The 22,499-nt window shown below is 36.2% G+C and overlaps 1 protein-coding gene across 3 annotated transcripts in view; it reads right to left on the reverse strand.

Annotated features, from left to right (window-relative positions):
• LOC129732909 (clathrin heavy chain) overlaps nucleotides 1-21,733 on the reverse strand; it is a 116,376-nt gene extending 94,643 nt beyond the window's left edge. For all 3 annotated transcript variants that reach the window (XR_008729384.1, XM_055694328.1, XM_055694327.1), the window contains exon 1: nucleotides 21,503-21,733. Coding sequence is in view for 2 of the 3 variants with exons in the window: in XM_055694328.1 (XP_055550303.1) it covers nucleotides 21,503-21,544 (42 nt within the window). In the remaining variant the exon portion in view is untranslated. The remainder of the gene's footprint in view (nucleotides 1-21,502) is intronic.
• Between the last annotated feature and the right edge of the window lie 766 nt (nucleotides 21,734-22,499).

Consider the following 22,499-nt stretch of genomic DNA (forward strand, 5'->3'; position numbering starts at 1 on the left):
TTTAAAATTGCCTGTGAAATCAATTTCTGTCATCTGGGCGTAATTCTGGTTCCGAAAACATTCATATTGAATGATATTTGGTCATTTCCGGCTGTTTGCCAGACACCGGAAGTCACCATCTTAAAATTCAAGATTGTGTTTGTGATCAATTTTTAGTTTCTGTGCATCTTTCTGGTCCCCGTGGCTCTGTGGTTAGCGATGTCGGTCGGCTAGCTTTCTCACACGGTTGTGATATCGGGTTCGATTCCCGATCGAGTCGAGGATCTTTTCGAGCTGGAAATTTTCTCGACTCAGCACTGCGGCAAGGGGTATCGTTGTACTTATCCTACACATGCAAAATGTGCCAAAAACAATATCGATACCGAATTCTCTCAACTAATCTAGTTGATCGAGACCGCTATTAGCCCCAAGGCTAAGCGTGCGATATTGTTGTTGTATTGCATTATTCTGGTTCCAGAAATACTAATATTTCATGAGAATCGTCCATTTCAGGCTGTTTTTCAGGCACCGGAAGTTGCCAACTTACAATTCAAAATGTTGTCTGAAGTCGATTTATGGCTCCAGTGCATCATTACGGTTCCGGAAATACCAATATTGGGTGGTATTTGGTCATTTGCCGCTGTTTTTCCGACACCGGAAGTCGCCATTTTGGATTTCATAATGGCATTTGGAGACAATTTCTGGATTTTGAACGGCATACTGGTTAAAGAAAAACTCTTATTGAGTGGTATTTGGTCATTTTCAGCTGTTTTCAGAAACCGGAAGTCGCCATCTTAGAATTCAAAACGCTATCTGTGGTCGATTTTAGCTCCTGTGTATTATTCTAGATCCGGACATTATTATATTGGGTGGGAATCGGCCATTTTTGGTTGTTTTCCAGAAACCGGAAGTTGCCATCTTACAATCCAAAATGTTGTCTGAGGTCTATTATGGAACATATCTGTTACCACTAAAAACACTCACCTGCCAATATGGTTCCATTTAGTTGATTAGTTCGCGAGATGTGCAAAAATTTGTGAAGAAACATGTACTTCCAGAAGAGGGAGGGGCGTAAACCATTATGGACATATTTGTTACCTCTAAAAACATTCACATACCAAATTTGGTTGTATTTTCTCGATTGGTTCTTGAGCTGTGCGAAATTTGTGTTTCATTTTCATGGGATCCCTCCCTTATAGAAGAGGGAGTCGGGTGTCAAATCATTATGTACATATTTGCTACCACTAAAAACATTTACCTGCCAAATTTTGTTCCATTTGGTTGATTAGTTCTCGAGATGTGCACAAACTTGTGTTTCATCCAACTATTATGGAGATATAAATTACCCTTTAAAACATCCACATGCCAAATTCGGTTCCATTTGTATGGGACTCCTCCCTTCCAGAAGAGGGAGGGGTCTCAAACTATCATAGAAACCTTTATCGGCACCAAAAACCCCCACATACAAATTTTCACGTCGATCGGTTCGGTAGTTTTCGGGCCTATATGGATCAGACAGACAGACAGACTTGACTGCATTTTTATATGTAAAGATTACAACATCAATATTTTAGAACCTAAAGAGTGAATATATTATTGGATTGAAGCGGTCATGTAAATCTATTTTTACAAATAAAAAATTGAATGAGAAAGGCTGGGTCTGACCGCTAGGTGGATTAATTTAGGTTTTTCTTATACCGTCAGTCATGTTCAGATACTTTTTGCCTTTCTCCTAGAAAGGTATAGCAATCACTGGGAGAACCAAAGGTATGAAAGTGTTCCAAATTGTCGAATCTCGTATATCAATCGACTTAGTTTGACAAGCTGAGCATTTTCTGTATGTGTGTGTGTGTAACGCTTTCCCAATCTCACTCGATTTTCTCAGAGATGGCTGGACCGATCTTCATGAAATTAATTGCAAATGAGAGGTCTAGTTGCCCCATAAGACCCTATTGAATTTCATTGCAATCGGATTTTCAGTTTAGAGGTTATGTTTAAAAATGTGAAAATCACGAAACATCATTATCTCAGAAACTACTCGACCGATTTTAACAAAATTGGTTTTAAATGAACGAGCTACTTAAAAAACTCTTAACTTTTGAGTTTCATGAAGATTGAACGTGCGGTTCAGAAGTTATTTAAAGAAACGTGTTCTGGAGAGTGTTTAATCTCACTCATGTTTCTCAGAGATGGCTGAACCGATTTTCATAAAATCAGTGTCAAATGGAAGGTCTAGTTGCCCCATAAGACCCTATTGATTTGTTTTGCAATCGGACTATTACTTTGCCTGTTATGTTTAAAAATGTGAAATCCAGCTATGAAAAGGAACATATTCCGAAGACTACTAAAACTCACTCACTTTTCTCAGAGATGGCTGAACCGATTTCCACGAAATAAGTGTCAAATAAAAGGTCTAGCTGCCTCATAACACCCTATTGAATTTCAATGTAATCGGACTGTAACTTCGTCTGTAAAGTACCAGAATGTGAAAATCACGAAACTTCATTATCTCAGAAAGTACACAACCGATTTGATCAATATTGGTATCAAATGAACGGGCTAGTTGAAGGTTAATTGATGAATTTTATATTGATTAAACACGTGGTTCAAAAATTGTGAAAAGAAACATGTTCCGGTGACTTTTCAAATTCACTCGTTTTCCCGAAAATGGCTAGACTAAATTCAACAATCTGAGTGTCAAATGAAAAGTTTGGCTTTCCTATAGGTTCCTATAGTTTATTTGACTATAATCGTATTTTTAATCCAACCGTTATATACAATTATAAAAACAACGGAAGTCTATTATCTCAAAGATCACACGACTTATTTGAACATATCTAGTGTCATTTGAACAGGTTGTCTCTCAAACTCACAAGTAAGAAATTTCATAGCAATTTGATATGTGGTTCAAAAGTTATGAAAAAAACCGAAATTCTAAGACTATTTGAAACTGTAACTGCTTTTATCAAAACATATGGCCTCAACAAAATTTAAATTTGGTATTGTGCTATTCGTACGTTCCCGGTACTGCACGTGATTGAAGTGTACGAAATTCAAAGTCATTTCTTTTATTTCGCTATTTCTTCAGCACGAATATTTTACTCCTACACTGTAATTAAATGATACGATTACTTCAAGTGTTTTTGCACTTGACTCGATTCGTCACGTCACACTGCAAATTGAAGTGATTTAGTGTTGATTTCACAATGATTAACACTTTCTAATGAAATGATCTTGCGTTGAAAACTGTTCAATGGAAATCACCATCATGTTATAATGAATATCTCTTGAATTTGCACCACTGTTCAAATCAATTGATTTACAGCTGCGATTCCAATTGACAAACGTCAACAACATAAAACGAAACAAAAATAGTCGCGATGGCGAAAGGCGCAAGCAGCACATTTTCCCCGGAGATTAAAAATTTGTTTGGAAGTAAGTTCTATTGAATCTTTGATATTAATAAAATAATAATAAAACAACTCTTTTACAGATCCTGAATTCGAATACACCGACACAGCGACAGTGGTCATTTTGTAATTGCAAAATTGAAAACCTAGAATCAAATAAAATTGAAAAATCTAAAATAAACAGAAACCTTTTAAATTTATTGTGATTAGCAGATAATATCCAAATGACCAACATTTTGTATCTCAAACATAAGAATATCGAAAAAGATGAACATAACAAGATGAACATAACAGAAAATCAAGTGATTTGCTGTTGATTTCACCGTTCGTTGCATTAACATGTTTCGAAGGATTTTCTTTTCACTTTGAAATGTTCGGCAAGTAGTGCGAATTCAACAGCAAATCACTTCACTTCGACGTGAATTTTTTTTACAGTGTAACTAATATTTTTTTTAACTTTTTGCCTTTCTCCCAGAAAGGTATAGCAATCACTTGCAAAACCGAAGATATGAAAGTACTCCAAAGGGCCGAATGGCATATATCACTCGACTCAGTTCGACGATCTGAGCATTTTCTGTATGTGTGTGTGTGTGTGCAGATTTTTATTTTCACTCACTTTTCTCAGAGATGGCTGGACCGATTTTAATGAAATTATATGCAAATGAAAGTTCTAGTTGCCATTGTAATTGGATTTTTATTTTAGAGGTTTTGTTTAAAAATGTAAAAATCACGAAACATCAATATCTCAGGAACGACACAACCGATTTCAATAAAATTGGTATCAAATGAACAGGCTATTTTAGAAACCCTCAACTTTTGTGTTTTATATAGATTGAACATGTGATTCAAAAGTTATGAAAAGAAACGTCTTCTGAAGACTGTTTAATTTCACTAATGTTTCTCAGAGATGGCTGGACCGATTTCCACAAAATCAGTGTCATATGAAAGGTCTAGTTACCCCATAAGACCCTATTGTTTTTTTCCAATCGGACTATTACTTTGCCTGTTATGTTTAAAAATGTGAAATCTAGCTATGAAAAGAAACATATTTCGAAGAATACATAATCTACATTTCTCAGAGATGGCTGAACCGATTTTCACGAAATAAGTGTCAAATGAAAGGTCTAGCTGACTCATAACACCCTATTGAATTTTACTGTAATCGAACTGTAACTTCGTCTGTAATGTACCGAATTGTGAAAATCACGAAACTTCATTATCTCAGAAGGTACACAACCGATTTAATCAATTGTATTATCAGATGAACAGGCTAGTTAAGGGTTAACTGATGAACTATGATTTAACACGTGGTTTCAAAGTTTGGCTGCCCTATACGTTCCCATTTCATTTGATTATAATCGAACTAAGCAACCGATATATATTAAATTGTTAATAAAACAACGAAATTCTATTATCTCAAAGATTACAAGACTTATTTGAACATTACTAGTGTCATACGAACGAGTCATCTCTCAAACTTACAAATAACAAACTTCATAACAGTTTGATATGTGGTTCAAAAGTTATGGAAAGAAAAGAAATTCAAAGGCTATTTAAAACTATACCTGCTTTAATCAATATATGTGGCCACAATATAATTTAAATGTGCTATCGCCATTTGAATGTTCCCGGTATCGCTCATTACTTTTATTTCGCTATTTATTGAGCATTTACATTCATCAAATTTCATATTTTATACTTATATTACAACATCATTATTTTAGAACCCAAAAAGTGAATACACATTAATTGGATTGAAGCGTTCATGTAAATCTATTTTTACAAATAATAAGTTTGAATGAGAAAGGCTGGGTACGACCGATAGGTGGATTAATTTAGGTTTTTTTAGGATATTTTTCCTGATTGAGCTTTGCCAGTGATATCGGTGAAAAGTTGATTCCAGCTAGGCCTTTGTTGAATAACTCAATTTTCTGTGTTCTGTAGTATTCTTTTTGAATTCTTTCTTGAGAATATGATGATACGATTGATGGTATCTCCGCCAATTCGTATACAGATGCAGATGGTTGCAACTCCGTCGGTAGAAAGTTATCCTGAGGTTGTTTAAACTCACTCATTTTTCTCAGAGATGGCTGAACCGATTTTCACAAAATTAGTGTCAAATGAAAGGTCTAGTTGCTTCATAGGTTGCTATTAAATTTCATTGTAATCGGATTGTTACTTTGTCCCTCGTTCATAAAAATGTGAAATCACATAATGAAAGTAAACATGTTGACTTTCTCCTAACGATCACTGGCTAATTGAAAGGTAGAGAAGTGATCCAAATGGCCGAATGTCATACTACTCGACTCAGTTCGACGAATCGAGCATTTTCTGCATATGTGCATGTATAGGTGTATATGTTTGTGTGTGGGTGTGTACGTGTGTATGTGCACCTTTTTTCGCACTCACTTTTCTCAGAGATGGTCTGACCGATTCTTTCTATCTTGGTGTCAAATGAAGGGTCTATTTCCCGCTTAGGTAGCTATTGAATTTCATTGTAATCAAACTTTTAGTTTTGGCGCTGCGTCAGAATGTAAAAATCGCTCTTATATCTCAGAAGCATGAACATAGTTGAATTCAAATCAATGGGCTTTTGAACCCTTAAACAATGAATTTCATAATGTTTAAACATGTGGTTTGAAAGTTATAGAAAGAAACGTAACCCGCAGACTGTTCAAAACTATAGCTACGATCAAAATATGTGGCCTCAACATCATTTAAATTTGATATTGTACTATTTCAATGTGTGCGGCCTTGCTCGGGATTGAAGTTGAAATTAAAAGTCATTTCTATCATTTCACTTTTTGCCTTCCTCCTAGAAAGGTATAGCAATCACTGCAAAAACTAAAGGTATAAAAGTGCTCAAGAGGGCCGAATGTCGTATACCACTCGACTCAGTTCGACGAGCTGAGCATTTTCTGCATGTGTGTGTATGTGTGTGTGTGTGTATGTGTGTGTGTGTGTATGTGTGTGTGTAACGCTCTCCCAATCTCACTCGATTTTCTCAGAGATGGCTGAACCGATTTCAATGAAATTAATTGCAAATGAAAGGTCTAGTTGCCCTATAAGACCCTATTGAATTTTATTGTAATCTGATTTCTAGAGGTTATGTATCAAAATGTAAACATCATGAAACATCAATATCTCGGAAACTACGCAAACCGATTTGAACAAAATTGGTTTCAAATGAACGGGCTACCTAAAAAACCCTCAACTTTTGAATTTTATGAAGATTGAATATGTGGTTCAGAAGTTATGGAAAGAAACGTGTTCTGGAGACTATTTAATCTCACTCATGTTTCTCAGAGATGGCTGGACCGATTTTCATAAAATCAGTGCTAAAATTGAAGGTCTTGTTGCCCCATAAGACCCTAATGATTTTTTTTGTAAACGGATTATTAATTTGCCTGTTATATTTAAAAATGTGAAATCCAGCTATGAAAAGAAACAAATTCCGAAGACTACTTGGACTCACTCACTTTTCTCAGAGATGGTTGACCCGATTTCCACAGAATTAGTATCAAATGAAAGGTCTAGCTACCTCATAACACCCTACTGAAATTTGCTGTTATCGGACTGTAACTTCGTCTGTAATGTATCGAAATGTGAAAATCACGAAACTTCATTATCTTAGAAACTACACAACTAATTTGAACAATATTGATATCAGATGAACGGGCTAGTTAAGGGTTAACTGATGAGTTATGATTGAACACTGGAACGATAAGTGCTAACGCTAGTGCAACCGAGTCGCTTTCAGGCAACATTCCATGCAAGTCGCAGCATCTATTGCAGTGGCGTTTGAAATACGCAATCGGAGATTAAAATCTCATCTCGTCCGTGCAACGTTTACAACATCCGATATATACAATCAAAGAGTGTCAATTGTCCTCGAATTCGAGGCTGCCAAAGAAAGGCAAATCAAACTCAAGGGTATTTTACAAAGTGGCCTTCGAGCGGAGCAGTAGTGTAAGAAGTAGACATCTCAGATAGTGAAGAGATGCATAGGCGCATCAGTGAATCATAGTAAATTTCATATAAGTGAGTCGAGATTAAAACCACCATAAGCATTTATAAATAAATTTCAATTTAAAGTTTAGAAACTGCTCCAGTTACAAATATTAAGGCTGTAGAAAAGAAGAATTTATATAAGATAATACCAAAAGTACAGGTATGTAATAGCTGTCTGCGCGGGCCACCAGCATACTAAGACAGGTCCGGCAGGTTTCGATCGTGCGGTGTTCCAGGAGAATAAAATCAGGCAGTGCCAATAGAAACGTGTGGAATAGGATAATTTCCACGTGGCGTAGTCCGTAGGGGAAACAAGTCAACCTCCCTGAGATAGTGAACGCAATTGCTTTAGCGTCGAAGACGCCGACTAGGACGGCGTGAGCGGTCGCACTCGGTTCGGTGATCCGTAGAGACCCCCGTCAAGGTCTTGAGCCAGTGGAATCCGACGCTCAGCAGTTGAAAAGTGCATCCAGTCCGTAGGGGTGCAAGCCCAACACCCAGAGCCAGTGGACGCAGTCGCCCGGTTTTGCCGCAAGGCGTCGGCAAGGTTTCGTGCTCACCGCAACGGCACAACCGTAGAAGCTACCGTTAAAGCTTTGCGTCAGTGGAAGTGCCCCGTCGGCTGTATTAGAAAACCCGCAGCGAACACAACGTGGCCGTTTATCACAAGCAGATTGGTCTGCTTGGTCGACACCGCTTGCGGCAATTCAGTATCCCGCGTGCCTCGCCAGATTCGAGTCGTCCCGGCATCGATTAACGGTGCCTAAGACTTCATCAACGCTATCCCGTGTGCATCACTACTGTATCAGCACCTAGCGTTGTTTCAACATGCGTTGGTTTGCCGTACTCCAGTATAACGCGGCAACGGCCGCCAAAGCAACCGTCTCCAGTCAGCGCAGATCGAAGGCGCACACAACTCAACGTTAACTAAGGTCAGAGTAAGCCATGTAGAATTTAGTTAATAATCTAATCATAATACACATAACACATTGTACGAATTTATAACGAACGCAATGCACATTATACTGTGATAACAAACGCGATGCACACTATACTGTGAGCAGTCTGACTATTCAGTGAGTGAAGCCCCCTTTGTAGAGTTCCCCTTGAGTATCGGTTCTCACGTTCTTTCAAATTTGAGTATTTCGGTTGAATCGTATGTTTTCTGCGTTGAATGAACGAGAGGATCGTATCCAGTAAACCCACCTGTAGACGCTAGCCGGGATAAAACATGCAGCTTCGCATCAGTTGTCTGAGCTGATGGCGCTTAAGCGAAGTTGCTGAGCGTAAAGGCATCGGTCGGTTACGACTTGGTAGCTCTAGTTTGGCCTAAAGTTACGTTTCGTTTCGTTGCCAATTCGTTCCCCCGCAGATACCGTTACAACACGTGGTTTCAAAGTTTGGCTGCCCTATACGTTACTTTTTCATTTGATTGTAATCAAACTTAAGCAACCGTTATGTTCAGAGATGTTACGGATGTGATTTTTCAGACATCTGCAGATGCGGATGCGGATGCGGATATGTGATTACGGATGCAGATGTTGATGCGGATGTCAATTTTCATACAGATGTTCCGCATTCGCGGATATCCGTAGCATCCCTTTTGTTATATTTTGCTTTTTTCACATAACCATGTCCCTCTCCAGTGCAAGAGTTTTTTGGGCGAGCAGTAAATACACCAAGGAAAATTTTTCTACAATATTTTATGAAGCGATATTTTTTTTCAATATCCGTTAAATGAGGGTATCGTAATATCTGAACGTTCCCGGTATCGCTCGTGATTAAATTGTTCGAAATCAAGAGTCATTTTTTTTATTTCGCTAATTCTTAAGCACTAACATTATGTCAAGTTTTATATTTTACACTTTAATTACAACATCAATATTTTAGAACCCAAAAAGTGAATATACCTTTATTGGATTTAAGCATTCATGTAAATCTAATTTTACAAATAATAAGTTTGACATAAAACATAAAACATAAACATAAAACGAAACAAAAATAGTCGCGATGGCGAAAGGCGCAAGCAGCACATTTTCCCCGGAGATTAAAAATTTGTTTGGAAGTAAGTTCTATTGAATCTTTGATATTAATAAAATAATAATGAAACAACTCTTTTACAGATCCTGAATTCGAATACACCGACACAGCGACAGTGGTCATTTTGTAATTGCAAAATTGAAAACCTAGAATAAAATAAAATTGAAAAATCTAAAATAAACAGAAACCTTTTAAATTTATTGTGATTAGCAGATAATATCCAAATGTCCAACATTTTGTATCTCAAACATAAGAATATCGAAAAAGATGAACATAACAAGATGAACATAACAGAAAATCAAGTGATTTGCTGTTGATTTCACCGTTCTTTGCATTAACATGTTTCGAAGGATTTTCTTTTCACTTTGAAATGTTCGGCAAGTAGTGCGAATTCAACAGCAAATCACTTCACTTCGACGTGAATTTTTTTTACAGTGTAACTAATATTTTTTTTAACTTTTTGCCTTTCTCCCAGAAAGGTATAGCAATCACTTGCAAAACCGAAAATATGAAAGTACTCCAAAGGGCCGAATGGCATATATCACTCGACTCAGTTCGACGATCTGAGCATTTTCTGTATGTGTGTGTGTGTGCAGATTTTTATTTTCACTCACTTTTCTCAGAGATGGCTGGACCGATTTTAATGAAATTATATGCAAATGAAAGTTCTAGTTGCCATTGTAATTGGATTTTTATTTTAGAGGTTTTGTTTAAAAATGTAAAAATCACGAAACATCAATATCTCAGGAACGACACAACCGATTTCAATAAAATTGGTATCAAATGAACAGGCTATTTTAGAAACCCTTAACTTTTGTGTTTTATATAGATTGAACATGTGATTCAAAAGTTATGAAAAGAAACGTCTTCTGAAGACTGTTTAATTTCACTAATGTTTCTCAGAGATGGCTGGACCGATTTCCACAAAATCAGTGTCATATGAAAGGTCTAAACCCTATTGTTTTTTTTCCAATCGGTCTATTACTTTGCCTGTTATGTTTAAAAATGTGAAATCTAGCTATGAAAAGAAACATATTTCGAAGAATACATAAACTACATTTCTCAGAGATGGCTGAACCGATTTTCACGAAATAAGTGTCAATGAAAGGTCTAGCTGACTCATAACACCCTATTAAATTTTACTGTAATCGAACTGTAACTTCGTCTGTAATGTACCGAATTGTGAAAATCACGAAACTTCATTATCTCAGAAGGTACACAACCGATTTAATCAATTGTATTATCAGATGAACAGGCTAGTTAAGGGTTAACTGATGAACTATGATTTAACACGTGGTTTCAAAGTTTGGTTGCGCTATACGTTCCCATTTCATTTGATTATAATCGAACTAAGCAACCGATATATATTAAATTGTTGATAAAACAACGAAATTCTATTATCTCAAAGATTACAAGACTTATTTGAACATTACTAGTGTCATACGAACGAGTCATCTCTCAAACTTACAAATAACAAACTTCATAACAGTTTGATATGTGGTTCAAAAGTTATGGAAAGAAAAGAAATTCAAAGGCTATTTAAAACTATACCTGCTTTAATCAATATATGTGGCCACAATATAATTTAAATGTGCTATCGCCATTTGAATGTTCCCGGTATCGCTCATTACTTTTATTTCGCTATTTATTGAGCATTTACATTCATCAAATTTCATATTTTATACTTATATTACAACATCATTATTTTAGAACCCAAAAAGTGAATACACATTAATTGGATTGAAGCGTTCATGTAAATCTATTTTTACAAATAATAAGTTTGAATGAGAAAGGCTGGGTACGACCGATAGGTGGATTAATTTAGGTTTTTTTAGGATATTTTTCCTGATTGAGCTTTGCCAGTGATATCGGTGAAAAGTTGATTCCAGCTAGGCCTTTGTTGAATAACTCAATTTTCTGTGTTCTGTAGTATTCTTTTTGAATTCTTTCTTGAGAATATGATGATACGATTGATGGTATCTCCGCCAATTCGTATACAGATGCAGATGGTTGCAACTCCGTCGGTAGAATGTTTCTTCCACATCCTGATGTTGATGGTTCCAGGAATAAATTGTGTGGATGCTCTTCGAGATCAAATTCATCTTTCACTTTGATACAATATAATCTACACGAATCACAAATTGATAAAAACGTTAAAAAATAAGCTTGACTGTTCAATATTTTTAATTTTGCAATAACGTTTTCGTTTAATTTGCGTAAGCTTGATGAGCACCGACAATCACGAAAGGGTTTACAGCCCTTGGGCTTGGTGTATTCCATTTTCTCTTTATTCATCTTCACAAAATGCAAACCGTTACTAACACTTCTAAAGAAGTGCAATCGTATTTATATGCGAAAACAGATATTAAGGATATTGGTAGCGTACTTTACAAGTAGGTAGTGTTGCACGACAAACATATTTTGCCTTTCTCCTAGAAAGGTATAGCAATCACTGGAAAAACCAAAGATGTAAAAGTGGTCCCAATGGCCGAATGTCATATACCACTCGACCTCTTTCGACGGACTGAGCATTTTCTGTATGTATGCATGTATGTGTGTATGTGCTACTTTTTTTTCTCACTCACTTTTCTCAGAGATGGCTGGACCGATTTTCATAAAATTAATTCCAAATTAAAGGTCTAGTTGCGCCATAGGTTGCTATTGAATTTCATTGTAATCGGATTTTTAGTTTATAGGTTATGTATCAAAATGTAAAAATCACGAAACATCAATATCTCAGAAACCACATAACCGATTTCAATAAAACTGGTTTCAAATGATCGGGCTGTCCCCAAAACCCTTAACTTTTAAATCGCGTTATGCATGAACATGTGGTTCAAAAGTTATGTAAAGAAAAGTTATCCTGAGGTTGTTTAAACTCACTCATTTTTCTCAGAGATGGCTGAACCGATTTTCACAAAATTAGTGTCAAATGAAAGGTCTAGTTGCTTCATAGGTTGCTATTAAATTTCATTGTAATCGGATTGTTACTTTGTCCCTCGTTCATAAAAATGTGAAATCACATAATGAAAGTAAACATGTTGACTTTCTCCTAACGATCACTGGCTAATTGAAAGGTAGAGAAGTGATCCAAATGGCCGAATGTCATACTACTCGACTCAGTTCGACGAATCGAGCATTTCTGCATATGTGCATGTATAGGTGTATATGTTTGTGTGTGAGTGTGTACGTGTGTATGTGCACCTTTTTTCGCACTCACTTTTCTCAGAGATGGTCTGACCGATTCTTTCTATCTTGGTGTCAAATGAAGGGTCTATTTCCCGCTTAGGTAGCTATTGAATTTCATTGTAATCAAACTTTTAGTTTTGGCGCTGCGTCAGAATGTAAAAATCGCTCTTATATCTCAGAAGCTATGAACAAAGTTGAATTCAAATCAATGGGCTTTTGAACCCTTAAACAATGAATTTCATAATGTTTAAACATGTGGTTTGAAAGTTATAGAAAGAAACGTAACCCGCAGACTGTTCAAAACTATAGCTACGATCAAAATATGTGGCCTCAACATCATTTAAATTTGATATTGTACTATTTCAATGTTTGCGGCCTTGCTCGGGATTGAAGTTGAAATTAAAAGTCATTTCTATCATTTCACTTTTTGCCTTTCTCCTAGAAAGGTATAGCAATCACTGCAAAAACTAAAGGTATAAAAGTGCTCAAGAGGGCCGAATGTCGTATACCACTCGACTCAGTTCGACGAGCTGAGCATTTTCTGCATGTGTGTGTGTATGTGTGTGTGTGTGTGTATGTGTGTGTGTGTGTGTGTGTATGTGTGTGTATGTGTGTGTGTAACGCTCTCCCAATCTCACTCGATTTTCTCAGAAATGGCTGAACCGATTTCAATGAAATTAATTGCAAATGAAAGGTCTAGTTGCCCTATAAGACCCTATTGAATTTTATTGTAATCTGATTTCTAGAGGTTATGTATCAAAATGTAAACATCATGAAACATCAATATCTCGGAAACTACGCAAACCGATTTGAACAAAATTGGTTTCAAATGAACGGGCTACCTAAAAAACCCTTAACTTTTGAATTTTATGAAGATTGAATATGTGGTTCAGAAGTTATGGAAAGAAACGTGTTCTGGAGACTATTTAATCTCACTCATGTTTCTCAGAGATGGCTGGACCGATTTTCATAAAATCAGTGCTAAAATTGAAGGTCTTGTTGCCCCATAAGACCCTAATGATTTTTTTTTTGCGAACGGATTATTAATTTGCCTGTTATATTTAAAAATGTGAAATGCAGCTATGAAAAGAAACAAATTCCGAAGACTACTTGGACTCACTCACTTTTCTCAGAGATGGTTGACCCGATTTCCACAGAATTAGTATCAAATGAAAGGTCTAGCTACCTCATAACACCCTATTGAAATTTGCTGTTATCGGACTGTAACTTCGTCTGTAATGTATCGAAATGTGAAAATCACGAAACTTCATTATCTTAGAAACTACACAACTAATTTGAACAATATTGATATCAGATGAACGGGCTAGTTAAGGGTTAACTGATGAGTTATGATTGAACACTGGAACGATAAGTGCTAACGCTAGTGCAACCGAGTCGCTTTCAGGCAACATTCCATGCAAGTCGCAGCATCTATTGCAGTGGCGTTTGAAATACGCAATCGGAGATTAAAATCTCATCTCGTCCGTGCAACGTCTACAACATCCGATATATACAATCAAAGAGTGTCAATTGTCCTCGAATTCGAGGCTGCCAAAGAAAGGCAAATCAAACTCAAGGGTATTTTACAAAGTGGCCTTCGAGCGGAGCAGTAGTGTAAGAAGTAGACATCTCAGATAGTGAAGAGATGCATAGGCGCATCAGTGAATCATAGTAAATTTCATATAAGTGAGTCGAGATTAAAACCACCATAAGCATTTATAAATAAATTTCAATTTAAAGTTTAGAAACTGCTCCAGTTACAAATATAAAGGCTGTAGAAAAGAAGAATTTATATAAGATAATACCAAGAGTACAGGTATGTAATAGCTGTCTGCGCGGGCCACCAGCATACTAAGACAGGTCCGGCAGGTTTCGATCGTGCGGTGTTCCAGGAGAATAAAATCAGGCAATGCCAATAGAAACGTGTGGAATAGGATAATTTCCACGTGGCGTAGTCCGTAGGGGAAACAAGTCAACCTCCCTGAGATAGTGAACGCAATTGCTTTAGCGTCGAAGACGCCGACTAGGACGGCGTGAGCGGTCGCACTCGGTTCGGTGATCCGTAGGGACCCCCGTCAAGGTCCTGAGCCAGTGGAATCCGACGCTCAGCAGTTGAAAAGTGCATCCAGTCCGTAGGGGTGCAAGCCCAACACCCAGAGCCAGTGGACGCAGTCGCCCGGTTTTGCCGCAAGGCGTCGGCAAGGTTTCGTGCTCACCGCAACGGCACAACCGTAGAAGCTACCGTTAAAGCTTTGCGTCAGTGGAAGTGCCCCGTCGGCCGTATTAGAAAACCCGCAGCGAACACCACGTGGCCGTTTATCACAAGCAGATTGGTCTGCTCGGTCGACACCGCTTGCGGCAATTCAGTATCCCGCGTGCCTCGCCAGATTCGAGTCGTCCCGGCATCGATTAACGGTGCCTAAGACTTCATCAACGCTATCCCGTGTGCATCACTACTGTATCAGCACCTAGCGTTGTTTCAACATGCGTTGGTTTGCCGTACTCCAGTATAACGCGGCAACGGCCGTCAAAGCAACCGTGTCCAGTCAGCGCAGATCGAAGGCGCACACAACTCAACGTTAACTAAGGTCAGAGTAAGCCATGTAGAATTTAGTTAATAATCTAATCATAATACACATAACACATTGTACGAATTTATAACGAACGCGATGCACATTATACTGTGATAACAAACGCGATGCACACTATACTGTGAGCAGTATGACTATTCAGTGAGTGATGCCCCCTTTGTAGAGTTCCCCTTGAGTATCGGTTCTCACGTTCTTTCAAATTTGAGTATTTCGGTTGAATCGTATGTTTTCTGCGTTGAATGAACGAGAGGATGGTATCCAGTAAACCCACCTGTAGACGCTAGCCGGGATAAAACATGCAGCTTCGCATCAGTTGTCTGAGCTGATGGCGCTTAAGCGAAGTTGCTTAGCGTAAAGGCATCGGTCGGTTACGACTTGGTAGCTCTAGTTTGGCCTAAAGTTACGTTTCGTTTCGTTGCCAATTCGTTCCCCCGCAGATACCGTTACAACACGTGGTTTCAAAGTTTGGCTGCCCTATACGTTACTTTTTCATTTGATTGTAATCAAACTTAAGCAACCGTTATGTTCAGAGATGTTACGGATGTGATTTTTCAGACATCTGCAGATGCGGATGCGGATGCGGATATGTGATTACGGATGCAGATGTTGATGCGGATGTCAATTTTCATACAGATGTTCCGCATTCGCGGATATCCGTAGCATCCCTTTTGTTATATTTTGCTTTTTTCACATAACCATGTCCCTCTCCAGTGCAAAAGTTTTTTGGGCGAGCAGTAAATACACCAAGGAAAATTTTTCTACAATATTTTATGAAGCGATATTTTTTTTTTTCAATATCCGTTAAATGAAGGTATCGTAATATCTGAACGTTCCCGGTATCGCTCGTGATTAAATTGTTCGAAATCAAGAGTCATTTCTTTTATTTCGCTAATTCTTAAGCACTAACATTATGTCAAGTTTTATATTTTACACTTTAATTACAACATCAATATTTTAGAACCCAAAGAGTGAATATACCTTTATTGGATTTAAGCATTCATGTAAATCTAATTTTACAAATAATAAGTTTGAATGAGAAAGGCTGAGTCTGACCGCTAGGTGGATTTATTTAGGTTTTTAAGATATTTAATTGATAAGAGACAAATCGCGCCAAATGACCGATGGCCGAATATCGACCATTTTTGATTTGAATGAAACTTTGCACACGTATTTGGCTTAGCAAACTGGGTTTTTTTTCACAGATGGAGAGATTTTTTACACCCATGAGTTACATTCTAAAAGGGCGTATGTCTTTGGCATAGGTTTTATTCGAAGCATTGTAGTTCAGAAACCGTTGGTTGAATAGAAAAACTGTCTGAGAATGAGTTGTAGGGAATTAAAAATGCACCATAAAAAAATTATACACTGTACAAAATAAATTTTTTTTGATCAAAAAACGTTAAAAATGAACATTAAATTTCAATTTAAAAATACAGTTGAGTTTTTTTTTATTTTTTTTAATAAACTTGACGTTAAAACGCAACTTTTTAAAAAAAAGTCCAGGATGGAGAAATGAAAAATTATTTTTTTATGGTAGATTGATTTTTTTATAAAAATTGTAATTCAAACATTTTTCAAAAAAAAAATTATTCTGATGATTTTAAAAGATGCAGACAGTCATTTTAAATCAAAAAGCTCTTGGTAGTTAACATTCTAAAGGCATTGGTTTTCGATTTATTTCTAATTTAAGCTCGAAAAATTATTAAAATTTAGGAAAATACACGTTTTTCTTAATTTGTCCGTGGTTCTCCAGCAAAAACCATACGTTCATTAGTATGCTTGATCAAAAATATACAATTCATTCTTTGACAACAAAACGATTGGATAAATAACTCAGGCGCTGTACCTTAGCCTACCTACACGTTCCCCTTTGCTGAATGTTTTATAAAAACCTAAATTAATCCACCTAGCGGTCAGACTCAGCCTTTCTCATTCAAACTTATTATTTGTAAAAATAGATTTACATGAATGCTTAAATCCAATAAAGGTATATTCACTCTTTGGGTTCTAAAATGTTGATGTTGTAATTAAAGTGTAAAACATGGTTAAAATCGTTTTAAATCTGTCCTCGTAGTACGTGGATGGCCCCTAAAGGTTTTTTGACAGTTGTTAGGTTTATTTCAAACAGTTTACTAGTGTTACATTTTTTTGGTATCTTAGGTACAGTCCCTCTACAATTATAGGTCAGTCAACGTGTTGCCTAAATGTTGAAAAATGAATATAAAATCGGAAAAGTTATCAACTACGAATGTTTTGTTATCTATTTCTGTGTTCTGATGTATACTTTCGATCAACAATTAGTTCACTGCAGCTGATGTGTGTAAATCGGTCAAGAAAAAAAATAGTACTTGCATAGCAAAAGACACAATCATGGGTCACTTTTGGCCTTCGAGATCATTTAGTTTATAAAACCATCAAAATCCATCACAAAAGCTGACCCATGATTGTGGAGGCACTGTATATTGATACCTCAAAAAACAAAAATAACTAAATCAAATTTTTGCTGGCAAAAAGTTGTCATGATTTTTAACTCCGACCAAATGGTAACCCTAACCAATATTAGTAGAGAAATAAGAAAAAAAAATTTGTCAAAAAAACAAAGCCAGTCGTCGTTGGTTCGAGTCTTGGCTCGAGAGAGACTATAGATAATTGCACACGAAAAATTTGTTTACAAGGTTTTAGATTTTTTTCCATTCACTGTTTAGTGATAGGAGTGAAAATTGATGATGACCAGGTTGCACCGAAATCATCTTGTTATCAAAATTTCTGAGAGTTAGCACGCGCGTTTTCAATTGCACTACAGCTACCCGTTTTTTAAAATCTAGTTGAAACTATTCTCTTAGAGGCAAATTTATATATATATATATATATATATATATATATATATATATATATATATATATATATATATATATATATATATATATATATATATATATATATATATATATATATATATATATATATATATATATATATATATATATATATATATATATATATATATATATATATATATATATATATATATATATATATATATATATATATATATATATATATATATATATATATATATATATATATATATATATATATATATATATATATATATATATATATATATATATATATATATATATATATATATATACCTCCACCTAATTGATAATACATCTTACGGATGTCACCTTTTGGTGACACGTATGAAAATTTTTCTCATGGTTGTCACCCCCTAGAGCGTGACACCTGGGGGGTTAAAAATCATGACAAATTTTTGCTGGCAAAAAGTTGTCATGATTTTTAACTCCGACCAAATGGTAACCCTAACCAATATTAGTAGAGGAATAAGAAAAAAAAAATTGTCAAAAAAACGAAGCCAGTCGTCGTAGGTTCGAGTCTTGGCTCGAGAGAGACTATAGATAATTGCACACGAAAAATGTGTTTACAAGGTTTTAGATTTTTTTCCATTCACTGTTTAGTGATAGGAGTGAAAATTGATGATGCGAGTACAAAAAAGATTAGAAAACTCTCCGCCTATGCGAAATCGTTACTGTAATCTTTTGGTTTATTCTTGGAAACGCAATTTTTAACACGACACTTTTATTCGAGCCGAAATTTTACTATGTAAACCAAGGGAATGGTATGGTATCCTTCAAGCGTTACGAACATCTATTTCTGTACCGTTTATCCTAAAACTACTTTCTCTGCTGTCACAGCTTGCTTCACTTTATTTTGGGATACAATTAATGTACTAAATATCACTTAGAATATCACATACCATGTAAAATCCTTAAGAAATTGTTCAAAACTGTCTGATATGCTATCAATAATTGCAGTCAACATTTAGGCGGTTTGCCCGATTCAACATAAGAAAAGGGTAAACTGACCATTTTTCGGGTGTCAGTGCCAGTGATGTTGGTAACGCGTCAAATGTATGGTAGCTGACAGCGATGCCATTCCCGTGATGTAAACAAACCCGCGACAACTGTCAAATCTCTTTCTTCTTTTTTTGTGACGTCATCGTGAAATGGTCTATTCTAGCGAATTTCTTTATTCCACTGCGTCAGGGCAAATCTGCCGAGGAAAAAAGAAACGACATCGCGGTTCATGACGCAAGTAAGAGATGTCAGATAATTGTTTACGAAGTAAGCACGTGCAGTGGCGGGTTGAAGCTGACAAATTTTACAGAGCGCTTCGGGCAGCACGCCAGGTCAATACTGGGTCAAAATCGAGCGAAGTCTGTGTAACATAAACAGAAGGTCGCACTGGCGTAGCGTGAGGGGCGGTCCGCCCCAGGTGTCACGCTCTAGGGGGTGACAACCATGAGAAAAATTTTCATACGTGTCACCAAAAGGTGACATCCGTAAGATGTATTATCAATTAGGTGGAGGTCGAGGTGAAACCCCCGAAAATTATATAAATTTGCCTCTAAGAGAATAGTTTCAACTAGATTTTAAAAAACGGGTAGCTGTAGTGCAATTGAAAACGCGCGTGCTAACTCTCAGAAATTTTGATAACAAGATGATTTCGATGCAACCTGGTGGGGGGAACCGGGGTGCACCAAAATTTTCCGCCCCGGGTGTCACCCGGTCACGCTACGCCACTGGAAGGTCGAGTTCTGAATCGGAATGTACCACCAAGGCTTTGCTTGAAAATCTGTACAAAGTTTCAGCCAGATAAAAAAATACAATGAAAAAATATATTAGAATTGCGGGACATTTTTTATTGCTCACTTTGAAAAAGGAATACATATTCGTAAACACATTTGGTAACGCAGAATTTTGCAATTTTCAATACCGCCCACCTCCCTCACCCACCCAGACACCCATAACGCAATTGTGCATGGAGGTTAAACGCAATATAACAGATCGCTAAATTTAGATCAAATTTTAAACTCAAAAAAATGATTTCGTGAGCATGAAAAAGGAATAAACTTTGGAAAACATTTCTGATCTATTTACTTCGCAGCAGAACATGCTAATAAGCAATGATGAGTTATTATTTCGATCGACCAAAAACAATTTATCTGATATGAAACAAGTAACGCTACATATTCAAGACGAAAATGTAAACTTCAAAACATTTTAAACATCGTACTGCAATTTGGCACATATGAGCACAATCCTTGTTAAGACTAGATTTTTGAAATTCTAGTGAAGATTATTCGGCAAATACCTCATTATTTTCTTCACGAAAAAAGCATAATTAATGCAGTTAACTAATTCACAAAGCAAAATTCAGGTGCTAGGATTTAAAATTTGAACAATGTTTAGGAGAATCCACATAGAACTATGCATCGCTAAAATTTACCAAACTACAGCTATCACCATGTTCAAAAGGTAAATGAAAAACCAATCTGATTTAAAGTAGTAAATTAAAAAAATATTTGAAACACTGTATAGTCTATATTAACTAGACAAATGAAAAATATGCATTATATTCTTCGTACGGAAACATAACACATCAATTTTATTGTATGCTAGTTCATTGACCTTCATCTTATGAACAATTTCTGGTAAATCATCCAATAATTTATCTCACAAAATATAATTACTTATGTTTCAACTTTTCGTCGTCATTTTTCTTGTAAATGATTCCGAGTGAATCATTCAGTGATTAGACCTCTCAGATTAGACTCACAAAAAATTTTTTTTTTATGTTTCTGTGTCAACAAACTTTCAAAAAAACCAAGAATCCTTATTCGAGTACCTACAATTCAATTAATAAAAATTGTACATCAATGCAATCCACATAGAACTATGCATCGCTAAAGTTTACCAAACTACAGCTATCACCATGTTCAAAAGGTAAATGAAAAACCAATCTGATTTAAAGTAGTAAATTAAAAAAAATATTTGAAACACTGTATAGTCTATATTAACTAGACAAATGAAAAATATGCATTATATTCTTCGTACGGAAACATTACACATCAATTTTATTGTATGCTAGTTCATTGACCTTCATCTTATGAACAATTTCTGGTAAATCATCCAATAATTTATCTCACAAAATATAATTACTTATGTTTCAACTTTTCGTCGTCATTTTTCTTGTAAATGATTCCGAGTGAATCATTCAGTGATTAGACCTCTCAGATTAGACTCACAAAAAAAATTTTTTTTATGTTTCTGTGTCAACAAACTTTCAAAAAACCAAGAATCCTTATTCGAGTACCTACAATTCAATTAATAAAAATTGTACATCAATGCAATACATGCTTTTAGAGAAAGGGGCGTTTATTGATCGAAATTAGAATATGACAATTTAGTAATATACCTGTAAATGCTCTTGAAAACGAATTGGCAATGCTTGTGACATTGTTGAAATTATATTCCAGAATTAAATTATGGAAACCAATAGCTTCAAACACTATTCCCCGACTTTATCGAAAACAGTTTTTTCAATCGCACGGCTCCAGGTACTTGTGCACTAAACTGGAATTAATGAAAGTTTAATCGAAGTTTCAATATGGCTGATTACGTGAAACTAGGGCAGGACGTGTCAGTCAAAAAAAAACATCCCTCTTACAATATTTTTAAATGACTTGACGATTAGGCCGTTGCTTGGCATCAGAGCTGCCAGATTTTATTTTGAAAAATCTGTGTGCACCCGTAAAAAAATCTGTATTTTGTTCGTATGCCGTAGTGCTCTGGGGTGGCATTGCGCAGCTCGATTAGCATTGGCCGATATCGTATCGATACTTACGGTATCGATACCTTAGGGCCCAAATATCGTTATTTTTTATCGATGCAAGCGACTTCGATATAAAGCTAGATCGATACTTTCACCCTGATATTTTTTCGATACTGAAGAGAAACTATAAAATCGGAAAATATTGTTGATTGCTACAAATTGTCTAACGGAAAAGTCTTGTAGAAGTGCGCGGATATGATCCATCGCGTTAAAGTCTTCTACAAACAGTGCAGAAATTTGGTTAGTGCTCGTTTTGTAAAAGACACCAACAGGATTGAATATACCCGCTCATTTCTAAGGCGATTTTTCATGCCTCTTGCGAGAAAAATGCTGCCGCATTTGGTAATACTGTCTGTGCAGAGTGAAATCGTAAGCGCCGAGTTTTTGCAAAAAGGCAGGCAATTAAGAATAAGAAGCCAGGATTATCGTGCTGCCCTATATTTCAAATAAGGCCGCAGACGCGCGTATGCTATTGCACTGATTTGTGTGTGTGACATATAATTTTGTCACCACTGTCCCATTCTGGTACCATTAGTCGATTGACCGCAGGGATACAAAATATGCACATTTGTCTTCAAAA

Source organism: Wyeomyia smithii, chromosome 3, assembly GCF_029784165.1.
Source record: "Wyeomyia smithii strain HCP4-BCI-WySm-NY-G18 chromosome 3, ASM2978416v1, whole genome shotgun sequence".
Lineage (NCBI taxonomy): Eukaryota > Metazoa > Arthropoda > Insecta > Diptera > Culicidae > Wyeomyia > Wyeomyia smithii.